Source organism: Symsagittifera roscoffensis, chromosome 4 (genome assembly GCF_963678635.1).
Source record: "Symsagittifera roscoffensis chromosome 4, txSymRosc1.1, whole genome shotgun sequence".
NCBI classification, from domain to species: domain Eukaryota; kingdom Metazoa; phylum Xenacoelomorpha; order Acoela; family Convolutidae; genus Symsagittifera; species Symsagittifera roscoffensis.
Window position 1 is genome coordinate 23533221 of NC_087065.1, and position 20271 is coordinate 23553491.

The following is a 20271-nucleotide window of genomic DNA, read 5'->3' on the forward strand; positions in this document are numbered from 1 at the left end:
GTAACATACGGAATTCAAAATGATTTCACTAACGAAAAAAACATTGTCCACCGCAATCATATTGTTGAATACTTTCCTAAAGAACAACAAATGCCCAAGCTACTACAAGAGTACTCTAGTGATTTATTTTCAAGTGATTTTTATGATCATATAACAAATCATCAAATCGACTCTTTCAATAAACCTAAACAGGTTGAAAATCTACAATACCAGTTTTGGCCAGTAGTCAACAATGGTTATCAGCAAATGACTGATCATACCCCTACAAATGAGGATCAAAATAAAACCATTGTTTATGAACACTCATTAGATTCAGGCAGAGAAACCATGCATCTAAGAACTTTGTTCGATGCGACTGCGATTGACCAGAATCTTAGACCTATTCGAAGTTCAACCCCCTATCCTGTTGATAAAACCCCTAATCCTTCAACTAGTCAATCTAGTAGTTATGGCCACCGCCGCCTACCTAGCCGCAGTATAAGTCCTAATACTAGTCTCGCAAATGACTTTGGCCGCCGCCACCAAAATATAACAACACAATATATTAATCCCCGTCCTCCTGATATCCCTCGTTTATCTGAATCATCAGAAAGCTTTACTGATGGAAAAAATATCCCTCATAGCTCTCAGGAAAGTTTTTATGAGAACACTCGATCCGCACCTGGATCACTTTCTGAATCCAAAAAACCTAAACGGACAAAACGTCCTACAAACTTTTATGGAACTACAATTCCATCTAGCTTAATTGGCAAATTTAAAAAGAAATAAAAACACTAACCATTTATTTGGCCAAACTAAAAAAATTTTTTAAATTCTTTTTATTGGCCTTTTCTTTCTTTTTTTTCCTTTTTTTTACTTTATAAATATTTCGTTTGTAATAAAAGCACAAAACACCAAAAATAACATATTAACATAAATTTAAAAATAACTTTTATAAATACAAGACTTAATATCTGTGTACGATTTCACTAGTTTGACTGCCGCCATCTTTTTCAAAGAGTTTTCCGCGGCCCTACTCAGGCTCCTCACTGCAAACTGCAGTGCTGAGTAAGGCCGCCACCAAGCTTGATATATCTCCTCCAACATAATATCCAGCTCTATTTTTCTTCTAAACTCTTCCTCTGCCACTGGCTTTTTGAAGAATTCTTCTTGGAACTAAAACAAATTTATATAGTATTTCTATGTTGCCATGCGAATTGAATAAAAAATTTTTTTTTTATTACTTTTAAAATTGGGTGAATTGTAAAACAAACTTACATCCTCCCCAAAGAATAAGGACAAAAAGTCCATTGTTTCTTGTGAAACCACATGGTTTCCACTCCATGGGCTCCGAAGTTTCTTCGCGAAGCACCTACTTTGTATTGAGCCCAGCTCAAATAGTTCATCGGTATTCAGGACCGGATACTTGAAGACGTAACTCCGGTCCATAAAGATCATGAATTCCATGGGCGTTAGATTTGCACCTTTCTCTATTAATCCGTCGTAGATTTCCACCCTTCTCTCGACTTCCTTGTCCTCCAGCAAGGCTTCGTGTTTAAAATCTAGCTCATCCCGTAAGTTTAAAAACTTCTCCGGGAAGTCCACCAGATTATCTTCGGGATTGATAAAATTCATTCTGGACGATGAAAATTTTTTTTTTAAAGATAAAATACAGATCGTTCAAACTAAAAGGAAAGCAAACAAATGATGTTGCTTTCAGTCCTCTTTTATGAAGAGATGTTTTTTTTTCATTTTCCTCCTCCAATAATTAACATCGGCATAAACGAATAAAAAATCATTCCACTGCTAGATCTCAACAAATCAAAACTAAGTGGAAAAACCACGACATTAAACCAGAGTGGAAAAAACCACAACATTACAAAACGAATGGCGAAGGAATTACGACTTAAAAAGAGTCACTTCCGAAAGACGCCGAATAACAACGGCCAATCAGAGCTTAGATTTGCAAAAAAGCAAAAACAGCCTTTAAAAACTAACTGATATACAATTGTTTTCATTCTTGCTCAACTCCACATCTTCCATTCAAAACCTCCTCTCTCTCCAAAAAATAAATCTGCTGAATTCCTCAACAAAAAATTGAAATCTAACTCAGATTTCCCATCACAAAAAATCCACAAAATGACAAATCCATATAGTGAACTAGAAGAAGGTGAACTAATGGACCAAGATCCTGTTCTAACCACTCTCGAGGAAATGCTTAAGGTGAGTACTTTTAAAAATTCTTTTGCCATCATTCACTACCAAAAAATAAATTTGCAAAAAATTTATTTAGTTGGTCTTTTAACTCTAATAATACTTTCGAATCAAACCTCAGCATTTGATCCGAAAGAACAATTATATGCAAATACTGCAAATAATCTTCGGGTTGCTCATTATGATTGTCAACTAATGACTTCTAACAAAATGTTCTCTCTAAATAAAGTAGCACCTTGCAAAGTCCAACCAGAAAATATTAAAGTAGCTCATGCTTATGTTACTCTATATCAGAGACATTATCGCACAAAAGTAAATGCGACAATGTGTCGAATCAAACACCAATCAATGCGTTGGTTCTGCGATTCTTTTGATTCGAGTGGTATCGACGCTCGACAAAATATGATCACTACTGATCTCCATTTATCTGCCGATCAATGTAAATCGGCCGCCGACAGAGGCTATCTTAACCTAGGCTATGCTAGTATTGGAAATATTCCTTTCAAATTTAATGTTAAAACAGTAACTAATGCCCATGCTGGCAAAGTTGACGGCAAACATCATAACGAATGTGATGGCCGTTCTTGGATTAAATTGGACACTTTTGAAACTTACATGCAAAATGTAACTCTGACTGTTAACCTCAAAGATGGAACAGTCAATAATTGGCAAAACATTCCTTTGCCCTGTCCAGTGTCTACAAATGGATGTGAAACAACATCCTTAGACGCTTTCGCTTATACTTGGGAAGAACCCAACAATTGCATTTTCACTGTTTTAAACAGATTTCCGGCTAAAATGATTCAAAACGAAGAATCATACTATATAATTAAAGGCGATTCTAGCCCGTCTATTCATTCTACCCATACAAGGGATTCTCAAAAATTTATGCTACAGGTGATGAATAAACCGCAATCTCTTTGTGGTCATCCCAGAATAGTGTATCCAACTTCATATGATTCACTTTTTATTGCATACACTGACGGTTTCAATATGGATACTGGAATCCAAGTTAAACCAACCCCAGAAACGGGAACTATTCATAATGCCGGCCAACCAAATTCTACTTTTCTCACATTAAGTGATGATTCGCCGCCACTCCAATTTTCAAGTCATCAAATTGACTACGAAGCTCATATAGGAACCAAATTGGACTATATTCTTTTTTATAGCTTCTACATGCTCAGAACGGCCGAGTTAGCCCTTCTGCAAAATCAATGTGAGCTAGAACGCTCCTCAATATTAAATACTTTAATGCTTTCACTTGAAAGCCCACGTTTGGCTGGCTATATTCTAACCAAAAACCGATCTATGTTCTTAGAGACCAATGGCAATGTTGCCTGGCTCTACCATTGTCCGAAATTTTATTCACCTTTGCAATTAATGGATGAATGCTATAATCGCATTCCCATTATGTATAAGGAAAATATTCGATTTGTCGATCCAATTACGCGACAAACCTTCAGTCGGCAGATCTACAAGACTGCTCCGACAAACATTCAAATCTCTTTCAGCTAGATGTTGATGATGATAAGTCCTGGATTGAATTAACCCCTCAAATTACAAGGGTTACAGGACCATATCTATTTAAACCAAAAGAGATAATTCAAAAGATTAAGCATTCTTTAGCCTCTAGCCAAGGCGCTTCAATCTACACTTATGCTCAAATGCAAAAATTCTGGAATATGATTTCCGATAATTCAGAGATGAAAGGAATACTGCAAAAAGTATCCAGGTCCTTTCTAAATGCTAAAAAAAGTCTTTTCAAGGACTCATACAGCCCACTAGGCTCTTCCCAAACAATATATTTGGACTATCTCATCTCTCCAAACTTTTGGAAAAATGAATACACCCGTATATTCGGGAAAGTACAATACTATTTAGAAAAATGCGGAATAGTCTTCGCCTCTTTTCTATTTGTGAAATTCATACTAGATTGCCTAGTATTCATAATAAAAGCTATGCGTATTCACAAAATCACCGGCCGCTCACTACACTTTGGCAAAGTATTGCTTGCCGCTTCATATAATATACTTTTCACTTCCATGGTGACCTCAATTTTCACTCAAGATGAGCAAACTGAAAAAATAGAACAAGATTGTGATCAAAAAATACAAGCTCCTCTTTTAGAGGAAATTGATAAAATAAACCAGGATCGCATGTATCCTCATATCCAATTAACAAGTTTTGAGAGAAGAACTCCAAACTTGGATCACCCAACAAACCCAGTCTAATAAAAAATTCTACTGTTCTAGGATATACCAACTGATTCAACTATGGACGCAACACTTGATGACGACTTGAGAGATTTTGAGGATCTTCTCTCACTTCCGCCACCAACCGATCCACTGGACTCGCAGGTTTCAGCACTCACTCAACAACCAACTGTTTCTACTACTACAACACCAACTGCAAAGCCGACCTCAACACGATCCTTCGTTGAGCCACTACTTCAAACCAATTCAGCTGTCCCAATAACTACAGCATCACAGCCACCACCCCTAAAAATTTCACCCCCTGATTTTAAAATACCCCTGGTTCCCTCGAATTCCAAAATTTAAAAACGGACCCAGATTGTAAAACCATATAAGATACTAACGGCACATACGCCGGTATCAACTTCTCAATATCCAATGACCATTAGGCGACAGCCCTTGCACCCCACTGAATTAAATACTAAATTACATATTCAGTTAGAAAGGGAACGATACAATAATTCTAACAGTAATCCCGGCTTCGATATGGATCTCAATTATGCTTTGAATCCATTAATCAATCGTTTTAAATTAGAAGCCTATCACCCTATAAAAAAAATGTATTCCATAACTAATTCCCTTCTTGAATATCAAAATATCTATGTCCCAGCAAAATATCTGACAGCAAAATTACAAACCCCCCAGTTAGATGACTATACTGAGCAAATTCAGCGCAGTCATATCCATGAAACGCATCAAATCCGGGAGCTGAAAAAGCAAATCCACAATTTGAAAACAAAAAATCACCAACTTATAGCCCGGTTGGAAGGAAAATTGTAAAAAATTTATCCTTTTATTTAAACAATTATTCTTTCGCTTTATATAGCTATGTAGTATAGCTATTAATTTCCTTTCTCAACAATTTTGACTTTTATAAAAAACAAAAAACACAAAAAATACCCCCTTTGTATGAACCAGCCCTCCCCTTATTACGCGTTTGGACAGACTTCACATACTTCAGGAAGAAAAGGAGACTTCGGAAAAAGAATGTTTAAGGAATAAAACTAACCTTCAAACTTTTGAGAAACAAATAATTTTGATGTATTTTATTTTATAGTTAAATCCCTTGGTTGTGTAAACTCTATTTTGATTTATAAATGTAACTGATGTGTTTATATTCATTCAAGCCTGACTCAAAGTATCAGTTGTTCAAAAACATCTGCTACCTGTAATACCAACAAACTATTGAACCAACTTTATGAGATTGAAAGAAAAAGCTTCGATCGATCAACAATTACCCCACTATTCAAGTGAAAGTAATAAAAATAAAAGTTTCAGTTTTTTTTCCTCTCCAAATAGGAGGATGGATATGTTCTGATTTCAAATAGAAACAGAAACATGAATTATTTTATTGCGTTCACAAAATGTGACGCCGCCGCCACCACCAAAAGAAATATGTTTTTATTCCCTTGCAAAAGGAAGGGAAATGCTATTGGAATAATTCGTATAACGTTTTAAGCATTGAGAATTGAAACGACTATTCTCATTCAAAGCGAATATTAACGATTCCTCTCGTGAAATACGAGCATACGAAACCTTCTTCTCGTAAAATACGAATGTACGAATAGAGAATACGAAGTTAAGAAGTAACTTCTCATTTGATACGAAAAGTGGCGTGATTTCCCCATCTGAGTATAAATAGAAGCTCAAAACTACGGGAATTCATTCCCAACAATATCTCTTCTAACACCAACACCACTCTCTTCTACCACCCCAACCAATCTCTAAAATAATATCTACTCTCAGTAAAAATATCTCTAATCTAACCGTAAAAATAGATATTGAGTCAAAAGGCAACTTGCTGTAAATTCATACTAACTTCTTTTCTAATAAAATATTTCTCAGCGAATTTAAGATTTACTTTCTAAGATAGAAAGTAGAAAGGACCCTTTATTCCTAGCAAGCGTTTTGTCCGACGTAAACAGTTTTTGCTAGCGTAATAATATGAGTTTGATACAAATGGGGGTAAATTGGAAAGATTTTTTGATAGTTTTTTTTGACGTTCATACTTTTTTGACGTTTAGATTTTTGATAGTTTATTGACTTTCAACGCAAGAGTTTTCCAAAAACTTTAGTTTTGTTTTTGCAGAAACCTGAAATAGTTGAGGTAAATGTTTGGTCTCACACTCCTGGGAAAAGTTCTCATTTATATCAATACTTTTTTTCTTTAACTTCCGATATTACGAACTTTTACTCTATATTATTAATAATAAAAAATTGTTTCTAAACGATATTTAGTTACAGAGCTATTTATAAAAATTTACAAATACAAATTGGAATCGTATGGAAAAATACCATTTAGCCAGCACGGCCCGTTTTCAGGTGTCTCATTAACCGGAAAACAAAATATATACATCAAACTCCTGCTGCTATCGCCCTATAAATCAAGCTGCTGCCCTATAAATTTTTCTGTCCTATAAGCCATATTGTGATGCTAACAGAACTCCAGAGGATCTCCTTATGATGCCCAATTTTTGAAATTGCCGAAGATAATTAGAGAAAAAAACTCTCGCAACTGATTAATTGAAATTAAAAATTTTTTTATTATTGCTTAGTTCGAGTATCACTTTATTTTGGAAAAAAGAAAGAAGCAAAGAAAAAAATAGTTCATCCAATAGCACGTTAAAGCAGCGATTGGAATAACAAGACTGCTCCTATCAGGGCAAAACACTGATTGTTCAGACTGCCCCCCCCCCCCCCATTTAATTGGTTTCCAATAGATTTTGTTAAATTAAATATTTGCAAAACTATGAGTTTTAGGATGATAATATCAAAATTTAAGTGTTAAAATTTGAGTCGTGTATAGAATTATTAAGAGCAATTAGTTGCCTCAATTCAATTTGGAACAATTTTGTAGTCCGGGTCAACTCGCAGATTTAAACTATAAAACGAGCAGTTTGATCAGAACCGTGCCAGGTTACTTTAGTGGTGTAGCACCCGGTTGGCCCCATGCTGATCAAGAGATCGATGCCCCAAGAGAGCGATACAATTTGTGAAATTGATCTGAATAAAAAAAACCCACCCCGATAATAAATGTTCCTCCATTTTCTTCGAAAGTTGGAATAAAAAACATAAAGTTAACTTCAAACAACTTTTTAAATCAAAACATTTGATTACATGAAATTGGTTAGGATAGACTAAAGGCGCCTAAGGAAAGTCCACTCAATAGTCGTTTAACGTGAGTAAAGTTCCAAAGAGAAACATGGCCAACAGACAGCTGAAAAGGGTAAAAGAATTCAAGGAACTCATACTTTTCTTGAGAGATCACGCCGTTCTTTCTACTTAAAAACGAAAAATAATAATAAAAAAAGAAACAAATGAAATATGGAGCGCTGATTAGTTTTTTTTGTTAACTTTAATGCAGCCCGAAGCATGCGCACACGCTAATCTATTGACAATTTTGATGCCGAAATCTAATAAGGTTAATTCAGCATAGCAAAAGATAAATGCATAATGAAGATCTGATAAACGCTACAATTTGAAAATTGAATGAATTAGTAGGATCATGTTTTCCACCTTAAGAAGCAAACTTACCGCAAAATCATCCAGCACGCTACCATACTTGCTTTTTTTCTTTTCGTTCGAAACTTTTTTTAGTTCGGGAGCTTGGCACCATAGCGTTGCTTTAATTCATGGTGTACGAAATGGAATACATACAATGATCCAAAGGATATTCGGCAAATACGACGACAGTTTCTAAGACTAAAATTTTTCGGGATTTTTTAATCTCTAAAATTTACATAACGTTTTGATTTTAGGAGCACATGGTTTAAAAGCAAAAAAAATAATAATTCTGAATCAGTTGAACATTACTTCTACTTACTCGAAAGTGAAATGGCGTTTCAATTACTTTGAGTCGATTTTTTTGCAAATTTCACTGTTTTGTCAAAAAAACCTGTTTATAAAATTTTCTTACAATTTCAACAGTTTTGACAATGTTATTTTTATACCTGTGATTTCAATGAAGAAAAATTGTTTTTCAAATGCCTTGTCCTTATTTTGTCCAGTGGTCGTCTTGTTTACCTAACACCGAACCGAACTCTCAAATAAGATGCGATTCCCGTTTAAGTCTCATAGATTTATTCATGCACTTGCTGACCTGGCACGTGAAGTCTAAGTTGTAGAAGGAGGGGAACCCAGTGGAGGTGAAGGTCACTTTGAACATGGCAGACTCCAGGGGACCCAGAGTGCCCTCCAGGGGCCAGATATTCACACACTGAAGCAGATTTACATAGCATTTACACATTTTGAAATGCTTGTGAACATTTGATATATTTGAAAATTCGGAATTATAATTTTATTTTGCTTATCAGCCAATCAGATATCAATTTTGTCAATACGATATTTGAAAACCTACACGAGAGAACACACGCCCAACAAAGCTCAAAATATATATTATTAGAACTGATCAAAAATGTAACAGGGACTGGTTCTTGTAGATCACTGCACTCTTCCTCTGTCTTTGTTAGATTTACTATTAACGTTTCATATATTTTTTTGCTGCTTAATTTGTAGATATATGTTTCTACATTCTATGTTCACAACTTTTTTATGTGTCTGACCTTGCTGTAGGGGTCTGAGTTTGGCTGCCACTGGTACTTGACAGTGTCTGAGTAGGAGGTGTTGGTGAGACAGACTACTCTCCTGCCACGCGTGAACAGAGGCAGGTCCCCGAACGCCACTCGCTCCTCCGACAGAAACACTTCCTGTGAGAAACGACACAGAGATAAACACTGAACTCATTGAATCATTTAAATTATAGATTTGTTTATAGATAACATATTTTATTATAGAACTACTTCCAAAGTCGCAACAATAATTTCAGTTGAACAATTCATAAAACACTGTAACTTTTTTCACTAAATGCTATCAAGATCCAAAGAGAAGATGAATGAAGAAACAAAATAAGATATACGAAGAAGATATCTTCAGAGAAATGAAGAAAAAACTAAGAGGGAATTACCTGTCTGGGTTTGGCCACAATCTGTCTCGTCGGAATGGAGTCTAAGGTGTCCTCAGAGTTTTCGATTCCCTTGTCTCCGATATCCCGCTTGTCAAAGCCCATACCTGCAATGACAGTAAACCAAAGTACAATAGGGTAAATTCAGGGATGACTTAAGCGATAAGAACAGTACATTTTGGAAAAAAACCTTTACAACCAAAATATAGCTACAATTTTTTTGAATTTATAGCTTTTACTCTTAGGTACCTCAAGAACTAAAACAGTTTACAAATTAAAGTTTTTTACACAACCAACTATTTACACAACCAATTTTTTACACAACCAACTAAGAGGAACTTCAAAGTGGGTAAATAATAATTCAATGGGAAATATTTTGCGGAAAAGCGAAGTTATTAAATCAGATTAGACCGACTTGCAACGATGTGTAACTTTTCCTACATGCAATGAGATTTCGCTTTCGATGAAATCTCACCTGGGACAGTTGGTAGCCTTTGACAAATTGTCGTTCAAGTAGAAAAATCGAGTTATAATTCAACAAAGTTTCAAAGACTCTAAAACCAATTTGGAAAACAATCGGCGCCAAATAAGATGTTTTGAAAAAACTATCAGTAACTAAGAAAAAGAAGCTCGAGTGGAAGCGGGATAAAGGCCTAGTTCAGGTTTGTTCCGACTTTCGAAGAACAAGACGAAATATTTGTGATCAGGTTGGTTTTTCCTCCAGACAAATTTTGACTTCAACCAATTTAGACGCAACTTGCTATATAATTGGGAACCTAACGCTATCCTGAGCTCAAAATTAAACATTTTGACGCCAAACTGTGCACTGGATTGGCGCACAATTTGGTGCCTGTAGGTCACTGGAAACCAGAGACAAGTCTGTTTTCAGCCTGTTGCGGAACCCGCATGCTATTCTCAAAATGCACAGTTTGGCCTCGTAGTGAAACGATATTTCATCTGCGACCATTTTTATGAAGTTCAAAAAATTCAATTTTTCATTTTTGGTTTAATTTAACAAAAAAAATTTCATCAACATTAAAGGGCAGTCGGAACATTGCAGGCTTCGATTTGATACAAGCAGTCTAGTTGTTTTTTATTGACCTTCGAAGAATATGACTGCAGTCTCCCCGTCTTCTATGATGACAGGCACCTCCACAGTGTACAGTTTGGCCTCCACTGGACGGAAGATCCAGCGCAGAGCACAGGACTTGCCTGGCTCAATGTACAATTCCTTGTCCAGACACTCGAAGATGGCACAGTTGAAGTTGTCCTGCAACAAAACAACGCAATTGAGAGAAAAACGTCACCTAAATATTTGCAACACTTGAACACAATTTAAACTCAATTAATTGAAAAAAATGACCACAAAAATAAGAACAACCACGCACGCTGACTGGTGAATCTTTCGATTGAGACCAATCTGACAAAATGCGCAGAAAAAACTATACTTAGGGAAATGATGTTGTTGTCACGTTTAGGGAACCCTAACCAAACTTCCTGTGGGGTCAAGCGAGTCGTCAAGCATTTAAACTGCTATTCCACCTCCATTAAAAAGTCTAAAAATTCAATGGGGGCAAAGAAAAAACAAAAATTTCTATTATATCTTCCGAGTCATCCAATGAAAAATTAAAATGAATGAATGCAACCGTTTCTTGTTACAGAATTTTTTACAAGCTTATCAAACAAGCATTTATTTCTTGGTCATTTTAGGCATGATTTTATCGAGAAAATACTTTAAAATATTCCCTTACCGCTTTGCAGTGTTCTAGAGCACTTAGGTCTAGCGAGCATTTGAGAGGCACTGAACCACCATTGTATAATTCGTAGAGCTAAAAAACAAAAACACGAACATCAAATTTGGAAAATCCCTCATTTTTGATTCAATCTTCGGACAAAATAGTTTAGGAAACAGATAAACAAACTACTATCTAGCGTACATTTCAGTTAAAGTCGAAAGGCTGGCAACAAGCGAAAATATGACATTTAACTGGACATCTAGAAGACATTTATTCAATTTTGAGGTTCGGCCGCATTCTCGATAGAAATGGGCATTACGGATCATTTCAGCTAACTTACTTCAAGAGTTGTTGTTTCACAAAACTGAAATATTCAAATATTAATGTGCACCGAATAACGTTGAGGTCTAATTTAGAGATTTTGATTCACTGATAAGCAACCTCACCCCCCCCCCCTTTTCCCCACATGCACATACTCACACAACATACCCAGACACACACACACGAATGCCCCGACTCTTAATGTGATTACCTGTTGAGGGGGTTCTGTGCCTGCTATCGGCACTGGTCTGAACTGGTGCACGGGGGATGCGAAGTGCAGGTATCTCCGCTGTGGCTCTACTGTCACCCCCACGAAGTTCAACACTATCTCCCTGCCCCTGTTCAACTTCAAAAGCACGGGGATACGGTTGGTGCCTAAAGGCAGCAGAGAAAATGAACAGTTTTGTGGCGTCAACGCAGCTATGATATAGCCACTGAATGTTACAACAAATTTGTCCCCCCTTTTAGGTGCTAACTAGTTGTATTACTAGAGAATTTATATATAGTTTCATTAAAAACGGCTTGAATAAAGATTAATAACTGTAAAATCACTGAAAACGCGTGGAAAGTCAATTTAAAACGTCCTCCTGAAATTACCTGGAAACAGATGCTGGTAAGTGAGAGTGATTGAGACAGACTGTCCAGGGAGGAGATTGCCGGAGTGGGGGTGGATGCGAAACAGTCTGTTCTCCGCCACCATCAGCTGGTGGAACTCCTCCTCCGAGAAGTCTCCCGACTGCGCCCAGTACTCCAGCTCCAATTTTAGGTCAGCCGGGAAGTAGAAGTTCCTGAAAACATGATCAAAACTTTCGTTTTTTAGGGCATAAAAGAGTCTATATATTTTCACATTAAAAATGTGAGCATTGTTCATACATTGGGTTTTTCTACTTGAAGGTTCACGAGCCAATAAAATGTTTCTGTAACATTTCATTTTGAAAACAACTGATTCGCAAAAAAGTAGAATGCATGATTATAATTTTGAACCTTTCCACGAATAATGAGTGGCGTTCACCGCTACTAATATTACCAATCAACACAAGTGCGTCGGTCTTTAAAAGAATAACTGAAGAAAAAATTTCAAACCAATATGCGGCAGAAACTTTAACCTCAAAAACGAAAATCTTGCTAAAATTCAATCAAGTTTTTCAATATAAAGGTCATTTCTCGAACATAAAGATCACCATTAGGCTGGTAAGTAAATTTTAATCTAAGTACCACTCGGTTTGGACGTGAGAAGTGTTCTCAAACAGCAGCACAATCTTCGTGTTTGGAGACCCAGCAGGAGCAGAACCGAAGTTCATGTTGATCGCATCCGACCTAGAATCATTACAGCAAATATTCGACAAAATATAACATGCTTAGCCTTATGTTTTAAACATTTATGGAGCACATTTACCGAGCTTTTACTGAAAGAGTGCACATTTTTATATACTCGCAAGCTGACTACTGATATAAATAAATTAGTAAATTGGAAATAGAATATTCCATGTACAACAGTAATCTAGTTTGTACAAAACTGCAGAAAATTAAAGATATTTTTGTTACCTGGCATTGTTAGCTAGATCGAATGAGCCGTGGCGGCCTTCGCCTCTCCTCGACTCCATGCTCATTCGGCTGACTGCCGAGTACCTCAGTTCGGCATGTTCCGGATCTGCGTCCAGCACTTGGTTCAGCCTGAACAGTGTTTAAGAGGAAGTTACAAAAATAAAGTTTTCCCTCTTTTAGGCTCAATCTGTTTTATCGAGTAAAAAGTATTTAAAATCGTGTAAAAAATTGGATAAGTAAATATTAGTCAGTGTCAATGTAAAAAAAGAGTAGAACTAGCGCCGAAACTTAATTGGAAACTACATCCAAATTTTAATGAGTCAATATGAATTCAATCAAAAAGAAAACCACCTATTCAAAAATAACAAATACCGTTACTCGAAAAATGGATCAGAACGTAATCATTCATAAGTATCATGAATGGTGTCCCACTTTTTAAACCCTTTCATTTGTTACCACACTATCAAAATTAATCCATAAGTCAGAATGTGTCTGATTGACGACCTAATTAGGAGTAACTTTTGCTTAATAAAACTCATCCTACTTCAAATGCGAATAAGGTTTGATCAAAATTCAATTTAACTGACTAATTTATCAAAATTTTTACAAAATGTTTCATTCACTCTTAACAATATTTTAAATTTTTTTCAATAAAGATATCTGACAACTTTTCCTACCTAAATATCAAATACAACCAAAACTTCACAAGTATAACTGCAAAGTACTAGCATTTTTAGGAAACGACAAAATTTTCGAGTAATTTGGCGGTCTTTACCACAAAATCTCTGCAGTAAAAACTCAAGCGCAAACAGAGATCAAAGTTGCGGAAGATATCAGCGAAGATTGCGCACCATCAATTGCAATCGCAACAGCCATTCCACGCGTCACGCAAAAAAACTGCGACTCAAACTGCCTCCAACAAGTACAAATCAGGCAAAAACAATTCAACGAAAATTTATTGTCTCAATCCATCTGGCCTAAGTATTTCACAGCTTCGTTTTTCATTGGTTCACAAGCAGGAGCGGATCTAGGAATTTTTCGAAGGAGAGGGGCGGATTTTCAAAAAAATTTGAAATTTTTAGGTTGACCAAATTAATTTTCGGAGCTCTCCCAAATCACTATAAAGATCCTATATTGACCAAATTTTCTGCGCCGCAGGCAACTTTTTCAAAAAACAGGCCAAAAAAGCGTTTTTGGGCACTTTTTGGAAAATTTTGACCGAAAATCGCGTTTTTTCGACGCGCGCTCCCCCCTCAAAATTAGTATATATTGGCGCCCAAGGCGCCTTTAGAAAATTTTTAGGGTCCATGACAAAAAATGGCCATCTCAAAATAGTACAAAGGGGAGACCCTTTAGGCCGGAAGGGAGTCGAATCCCTGAGGATTGGGGGGGAAGCGTCCACCCTAAACCGCCCCTCTAAATTCGCTACTGCATTCAAGTATCTTAATGCATCAGCCAGAACTGAATTCTCGACTGATTTTGAAATAAAATATCACGACCTCAAAATAAAAAAAAACATTATGAGTACATAAAATTCAAAAAAATGATATTCCTTTCCTTGCGGCTGTAAAAATGCTGTCTACAAGTCTACAAGCAGTTCAATTCCATAGAAATCGACCTCAAGACGGGACGCTATGTTGGGGGTAGGGGGACATTAGATAGTCAGAAAACAGACGGAACCGCCATGGACAGATTATAGCCTTATTGGACTTCTCAAAAATCATTTAATTGCAAAAAATCGATTAACTTGATATGAAAATACACAGTCCACACTCAGAAATTCAGCCTCGCAACTTTACTCTCATCTCTCAGGAGTTCACAATTTGCCAAAAATGCCCAGATTAGGTGCATGGCAAACGGATGTACCCAGACCAGGAAAACAACTCTCTACGCCGAAGTAGCAGAATACATTGACTGGATCAAATAGTTCGACGGAACTACTTAAGAGATTAGATGTAATTTTGATGAATACTTAAGTCATATCACCGCGGCGAAATTGAATTATTGTAATGTTTTTCACAATATTTTCTAGGTTGTTTCGAAATCTTTCAGTCAGAAAAATTAAGTAGCGCACCATCACAGAGGTATCTCATCAATTTCTACGTTAGAGAGCAAACTAAAAAAATTTGTAAGGGCCTGTTGAGCAATTGTTCATTCATTCAAAAACACGAAAAAATGCCACATTGAAAACAAAAATGGCCGTGTTATTAAAAAGATAATCCCGACACATTTACTGTCACCCTTGGCATATTTCATTTTTAACAAGGATATCTAAGCCAAGCAAATAAAATTTGAACCTAACATCTGAGTAACCGAGTTAAATTTAGTCATACTACTCAAAATTCCCAATTTGTAAATGCAACTAAAACATGGTGCATACGAAATTAGGCTACCAATTACGCATCCCGGATTTAGCGCAAAATATCAATGGTAGCTTCTGAAGTAAATACACATATCATAAATGTAAAGTTCAAAGTAATAAATTTCGCACCTAGTAACAACTCAATTATGGTAATGGGCTTGCTTCAACCAATTTGGAACGATTTCTAAGACGGATTCAATCTCCGCTTGCGCGTTAATAGCGCAAAATATATCGAGCGTTAATTATCCCAAATTTGCCAGATTGGCAAACTTTAAACACCCATAACTTTTCGAAAATAATCACAGGTGAATTATCTTTTCAAATTTAAGCTAAAAAAACCATAATTTTTGAATGATTTTTATTTCAGAAATGGCTAGTTAAAAATTTGAAATTTGTCTGAAGAAAAAAAACCCACCCCGAGCACACATATTCCGTTACTTTCGTTACGAAAGTCGGAACAACAAAACTGCTCGTATACAGGGAAAAGCCCTGAATGTTTCGACTAACCCTTAATCTATATCGAATAGCTTTTAGGAGAGGAAACGATTGAAAACTATATATTTTGGACAATATCAAAGATCACTTTTTGAAAACTTGTGTCGTACAAAACTAATACGACCAATTAGCTAGCCTCAATTCAATTTGGAACGGTTTTGCAATTTTTTTACAGATGTACGGTCAGTCTTTTTTTAATACTCAATGCATTTTGGTTTTCAAATCACTCCGTTTTCTTCAAAAGTCGAAACAATAACCGAATGCGGTGCAAATTTTCATCACGTACCAGCTATACACAGTACAAACTTATTTTCTTAGCATCTATCAATCTAGCATAATTTCAAGATTATGGATTAAATACTCAAAGTGCGCATAAATTAGTCCAGAGCATGGCCAAATGCCAACTTTCAAACTACCACAATTTGAAGAGGTAGAATATTTTTTTAAATTTCATTTCAAGGAGTCGGTATCTACAATGGATCATAAAAATTTTGTGTTAAAAACTATTATTTCAATCTTCGAAAGCTGACAGAATAAAATAAACCCATACCAAGCATAAATACTCCGTTTTCTTCAAAAGTCGAAACAATAACCGAATGCTGTGCAAATCGCTCAAAGTTTTCTGACTTCAAGTATGTAAGCAGCAAAAGATACCTTGAGTCAAATAAATCGCCCATATGCAGTGAGTATTCAAAAAAGACTGACCGTATATCTTTAAAAAAAATGATAAAATTAAAAAAAAACTCTTCAGATTTATTTGATCTTCCCACCACACGCTATGCAAAGTTTCGAGTGATAAAAAAGAATGCTCGCATCAGGGCAAAAATCTGAATGTGTTTGTTTAAACTTTCATCACGTACCAGCTATGCACAGTACAAACTTATTTTCTTAGCATCTATCAATCTATTAACAAGACTGCTCGTATCAGGGCGAGGCCTTGCAAGGTTCGACTGCATTTTGAGGTCTATGGGGTAAATTTCCTTTTTAAAAACGAATGAATTTTTCAAAAAAAAAACACATTTTTTTTCTGGATTTTTTAAATCATCCCCCAAAAGCTATATTAAGTACAGAGCAAAATACTTTGCATGTAACAAAGTATAAAATACACCAAATATCATGTCTCAATTTAATTTGCTTACGCTTCCTTAGCACGAAAAACATTCGCGTGTTAATTATCCGAAATTGACAAAATTTTCAATGTTTGAACTCCCATAAGAATACGGAAAAAGATTACAGGCACAAAGCTCTTTCAAATTTGAGCTCAGGACAACAATATTTTTGGAATGATATTTAAAAATTTTGTCTGGAGAAGAAAAAACACCCCGAGCGTACTTTCAGTCAATTCCGTCACTCTCTTCAAAAGTGGAACAATAAATCCAAATCTTTCGCCTCAATTCAATTTGAAACGATCTAAGAGCGGAGTGAATAGCAGCATACGCGCGCTCATAGAATGAATAATCTCACACGTTAATTGCCTTAAATTGGCCAAAATTGTCATTTTCAAACCCACATTACTTTTCGAAAAAAATTATCAAGGTGTTTTTTTTAAATTTGACACAGGGACAGCACTGGATTTGAATGGCTTAAAAAATTCTGATCCAAAATGGCTGGTTAAAAGGTCTAAATTGGTCTTGAAAAAAACTCACTACGAGTACAAATATTGTGCTTTTTTCTTCGAAACACGGAAAACTAGCGCCTATCAACGTATTAAAAAGTCCAAATAGCTTGCTCCCATACAGTTTGTAACGATTTCTGGGCCAGATCAAGTCGCCGCTTACGCGTTAGTGCACGAAATTTATCGCATGTTAATTGCTCAATTTGATAATTAGCAATGCATTTAACTTACGAAAAATGATCACAGGTAAAAACATCTTTTTAACTATGAACTCAAGACGTCAATACATTCCAGATGACATAACAACTCCGTTCAAAACGGCTGGGTAAAAAAAATCACAATTTGTCAGATGAAAAAACCACACCTCAATATGGCATACTTTTTTGAAAGTCGGATCAATGCAATGATCAATTAGCTTGCCTGATTTCAATTCGGAATAAGTTTGTGTGCGGCTCAACAAACCATGGTCTTCACATTATTAAATGAGCAGTTAACGTAGACACCAAGCACACGTGGGAAAATCACAACAACAATGGAAAAATGAAAAAGTAAAACATTGAGCGTGAAAAGCGCTTAAATTAGAAAAAAAACTGCAAAAAAAAGTAGGACTAAATTTTAAATTTGAAATGGGGTTCAATTTTCTAATTTCAAACATTGTACAATTTGATCTGAAAACATAAAAACTGAGAACTTTTTTTCGACACAGACAATATTAACTTTTGACAATTTTTAACTTTTTTTAAAAAGTCCGACTAAGTCAAAATAGGGCTGAAAAACCTTACCTATGCCATGGCTTTTTCCCACTGAACAAAAGAAGCCGGAACAAAAACAAGAGAACATTGTTCGCAAGCTGATCTTTGTTCTCTATGATTGGAAATGCCGAAAAATCACAGAAAAAAAGGTATAAGAAAATTCTCAATATATGAAACTTTGAAAATAATAGAAATCTCTCAGTCCATTTTTTAATAATCTAATTTTTCAAACAAAAATAAACCCAACATTTTTCATGGCAGTTAAGAATTACCTTTAGTGGGTGCATGCGCACGGAGTAATACACCTCAAAAGTTACCACAACATTATTTCAATTTAGGGTTCTTTTTTAAGGTATTTATAGTTAACACAGCTGGCAGATTGTTGTTAAAATTTTATTCATCTCATAAGACGAGGGAAAACAAAACGATGAACACAAAGGACGGCTTAAAACAAAGGACTGCAAAGATTCACATTCACTGAAAACAAGCATACAAAATAAAACTGACTTCATTCGCTAGAAAAAGAACAATGGTAGGCACCTGTCGACGTTGAGTAGTCTCCATAGATACACTTTGCTCATGTTTTCTGCAGCCCCGAAGCACTGCGCGTCCCTCACTTGCAGACATGGGAACATGCCACGCACAGATACAGTACATAGGTCAATAGGGTCCACTCCTGCTTCGTCCTCATTGGCTGAAACCAAAAAACCAAATTGAGTATTGGCCAATCAAAATGAAGCAGATCGATTCTATGGAAATCAATCGAAATGAACACTTGGATATTGGGAGACGGATATTAAAATGTTTTTCAAGTAATTTCAGAAAAAAGTGTTTATATGTACAAAAATACATCAGCTCGAAATTTTGACAACCGACCAAAAAGCGAGATTAAATTTGACTTTCAGGTTGGAAAACTTCTGTGAACAATATTAAGAACAGAACTTTTTTATAAGGCTGTAAAAATGTGCCCTCGAGCCTTAATTAGTGGGGGTTCTCTCTCAAAATTCAGGAGTAAGATTCTTTGGAATCCCAGTTAACCAAATCTAGTTGTGACCTGATTGTACAATGAGTCCCTGTATGTCGAACTGGTAGTGCACTCTCCTTCTGGGATTGACAGTGATTTGTATTATCTTGTGGGTGCGGGCAGGTACAGTCCCACCCAGTGGCGAAAGCTCAAGGGCTAAAATCACTTCAAATCAAATACTTGGCACATTCTGGGGGACAAATACAATGAATGATAAGTCTGTTATGCCGTCCCATTTTCATAAAATTTTCATAAAATTTGCAATTTCGAGTTCTTCCCATTCAAAGCTCGCCAACGTGTAATCATTTCGCCATTTTTAGTCGTCTTATTATTGTTTGTTGCTAATCAGATGAAATTTTGAGTCGAGAATGATCTCCGACAAGAAACAAATATTTTTTGAATTTGATGAAAAATTTTCTTAAGATGGCTTTAGGCCTTCATTTTTCGCCAATATTACCACGCCTCGAGTGTCTGACCAATTTTTGGCTGACCTGGTTTATCGGTGAGCACCTCTTCGTCTTCATAATCGCCCTCCACTCTGGCGCTGTATGCCAGTCTGAAGTTGACATTGACGTTGCTGCTGTTGAACAGAGTGAGTGTCTTGGTCTGCCTGTTGCCACAAATCACTTCTCCGAAATCCACACTCTCCTCTCTGCACTCCAGAGATCCTTCTGTCGTCTCACACACTACTTGCACCTTGTACGCTTTGTGCACTCTGAAAATAATGAAGATGAGCCCGTAGCAAAAACGGCGCAGAGACAATTCAGCCACAGACAATTCAGCCGATTTAAAATACAGACAATTCAGCCAAAAAAATAATTCAGCCAAAGACAATTCGGCCTATTTAGATTAAAGAGACTAGATAAAAGGAAAACTGAAAACTTTTCTAATTTGATTAGAGTCCGAAGGCTTTCACCGCTTTAACAAAGAAATGTGAAACATCAAATAACAAATTTCAAAGATCAAAACAAACTTGCAAGGTATAAAGTTTTAAGATATATGTACATTGAAGG

General features: G+C 36.0%; 2 protein-coding genes across 3 annotated transcripts in view; one reads left to right on the forward strand and one right to left on the reverse strand.

Annotated features, from left to right (window-relative positions):
- LOC134843554 (protein disulfide-isomerase A3-like) overlaps positions 1-20271 on the forward strand; it is a 494465-nt gene that overhangs the window by 443253 nt on the left and 30941 nt on the right. The window lies entirely within an intron of this gene.
- The window catches only part of LOC134843552 (cilia- and flagella-associated protein 65-like), a 340046-nt gene that overhangs the window by 15709 nt on the left and 304066 nt on the right, over positions 1-20271 (reverse strand). Inside the window, exons 14-26 of the mRNA XM_063859668.1 lie at positions 19750-19973; positions 19289-19414; positions 18775-18928; positions 13011-13139; positions 12681-12782; positions 12063-12253; positions 11677-11840; positions 11485-11508; positions 11160-11237; positions 10510-10678; positions 9412-9515; positions 9011-9154; positions 8548-8664 (exon numbers count right to left, since the gene is read on the reverse strand). Coding sequence (XP_063715738.1) covers positions 8548-8664; positions 9011-9154; positions 9412-9515; positions 10510-10678; positions 11160-11237; positions 11485-11508; positions 11677-11840; positions 12063-12253; positions 12681-12782; positions 13011-13139; positions 18775-18928; positions 19289-19414; positions 19750-19973 — 1726 coding nt within the window. The remainder of the gene's footprint in view (positions 1-8547; positions 8665-9010; positions 9155-9411; positions 9516-10509; positions 10679-11159; positions 11238-11484; positions 11509-11676; positions 11841-12062; positions 12254-12680; positions 12783-13010; positions 13140-18774; positions 18929-19288; positions 19415-19749; positions 19974-20271) is intronic.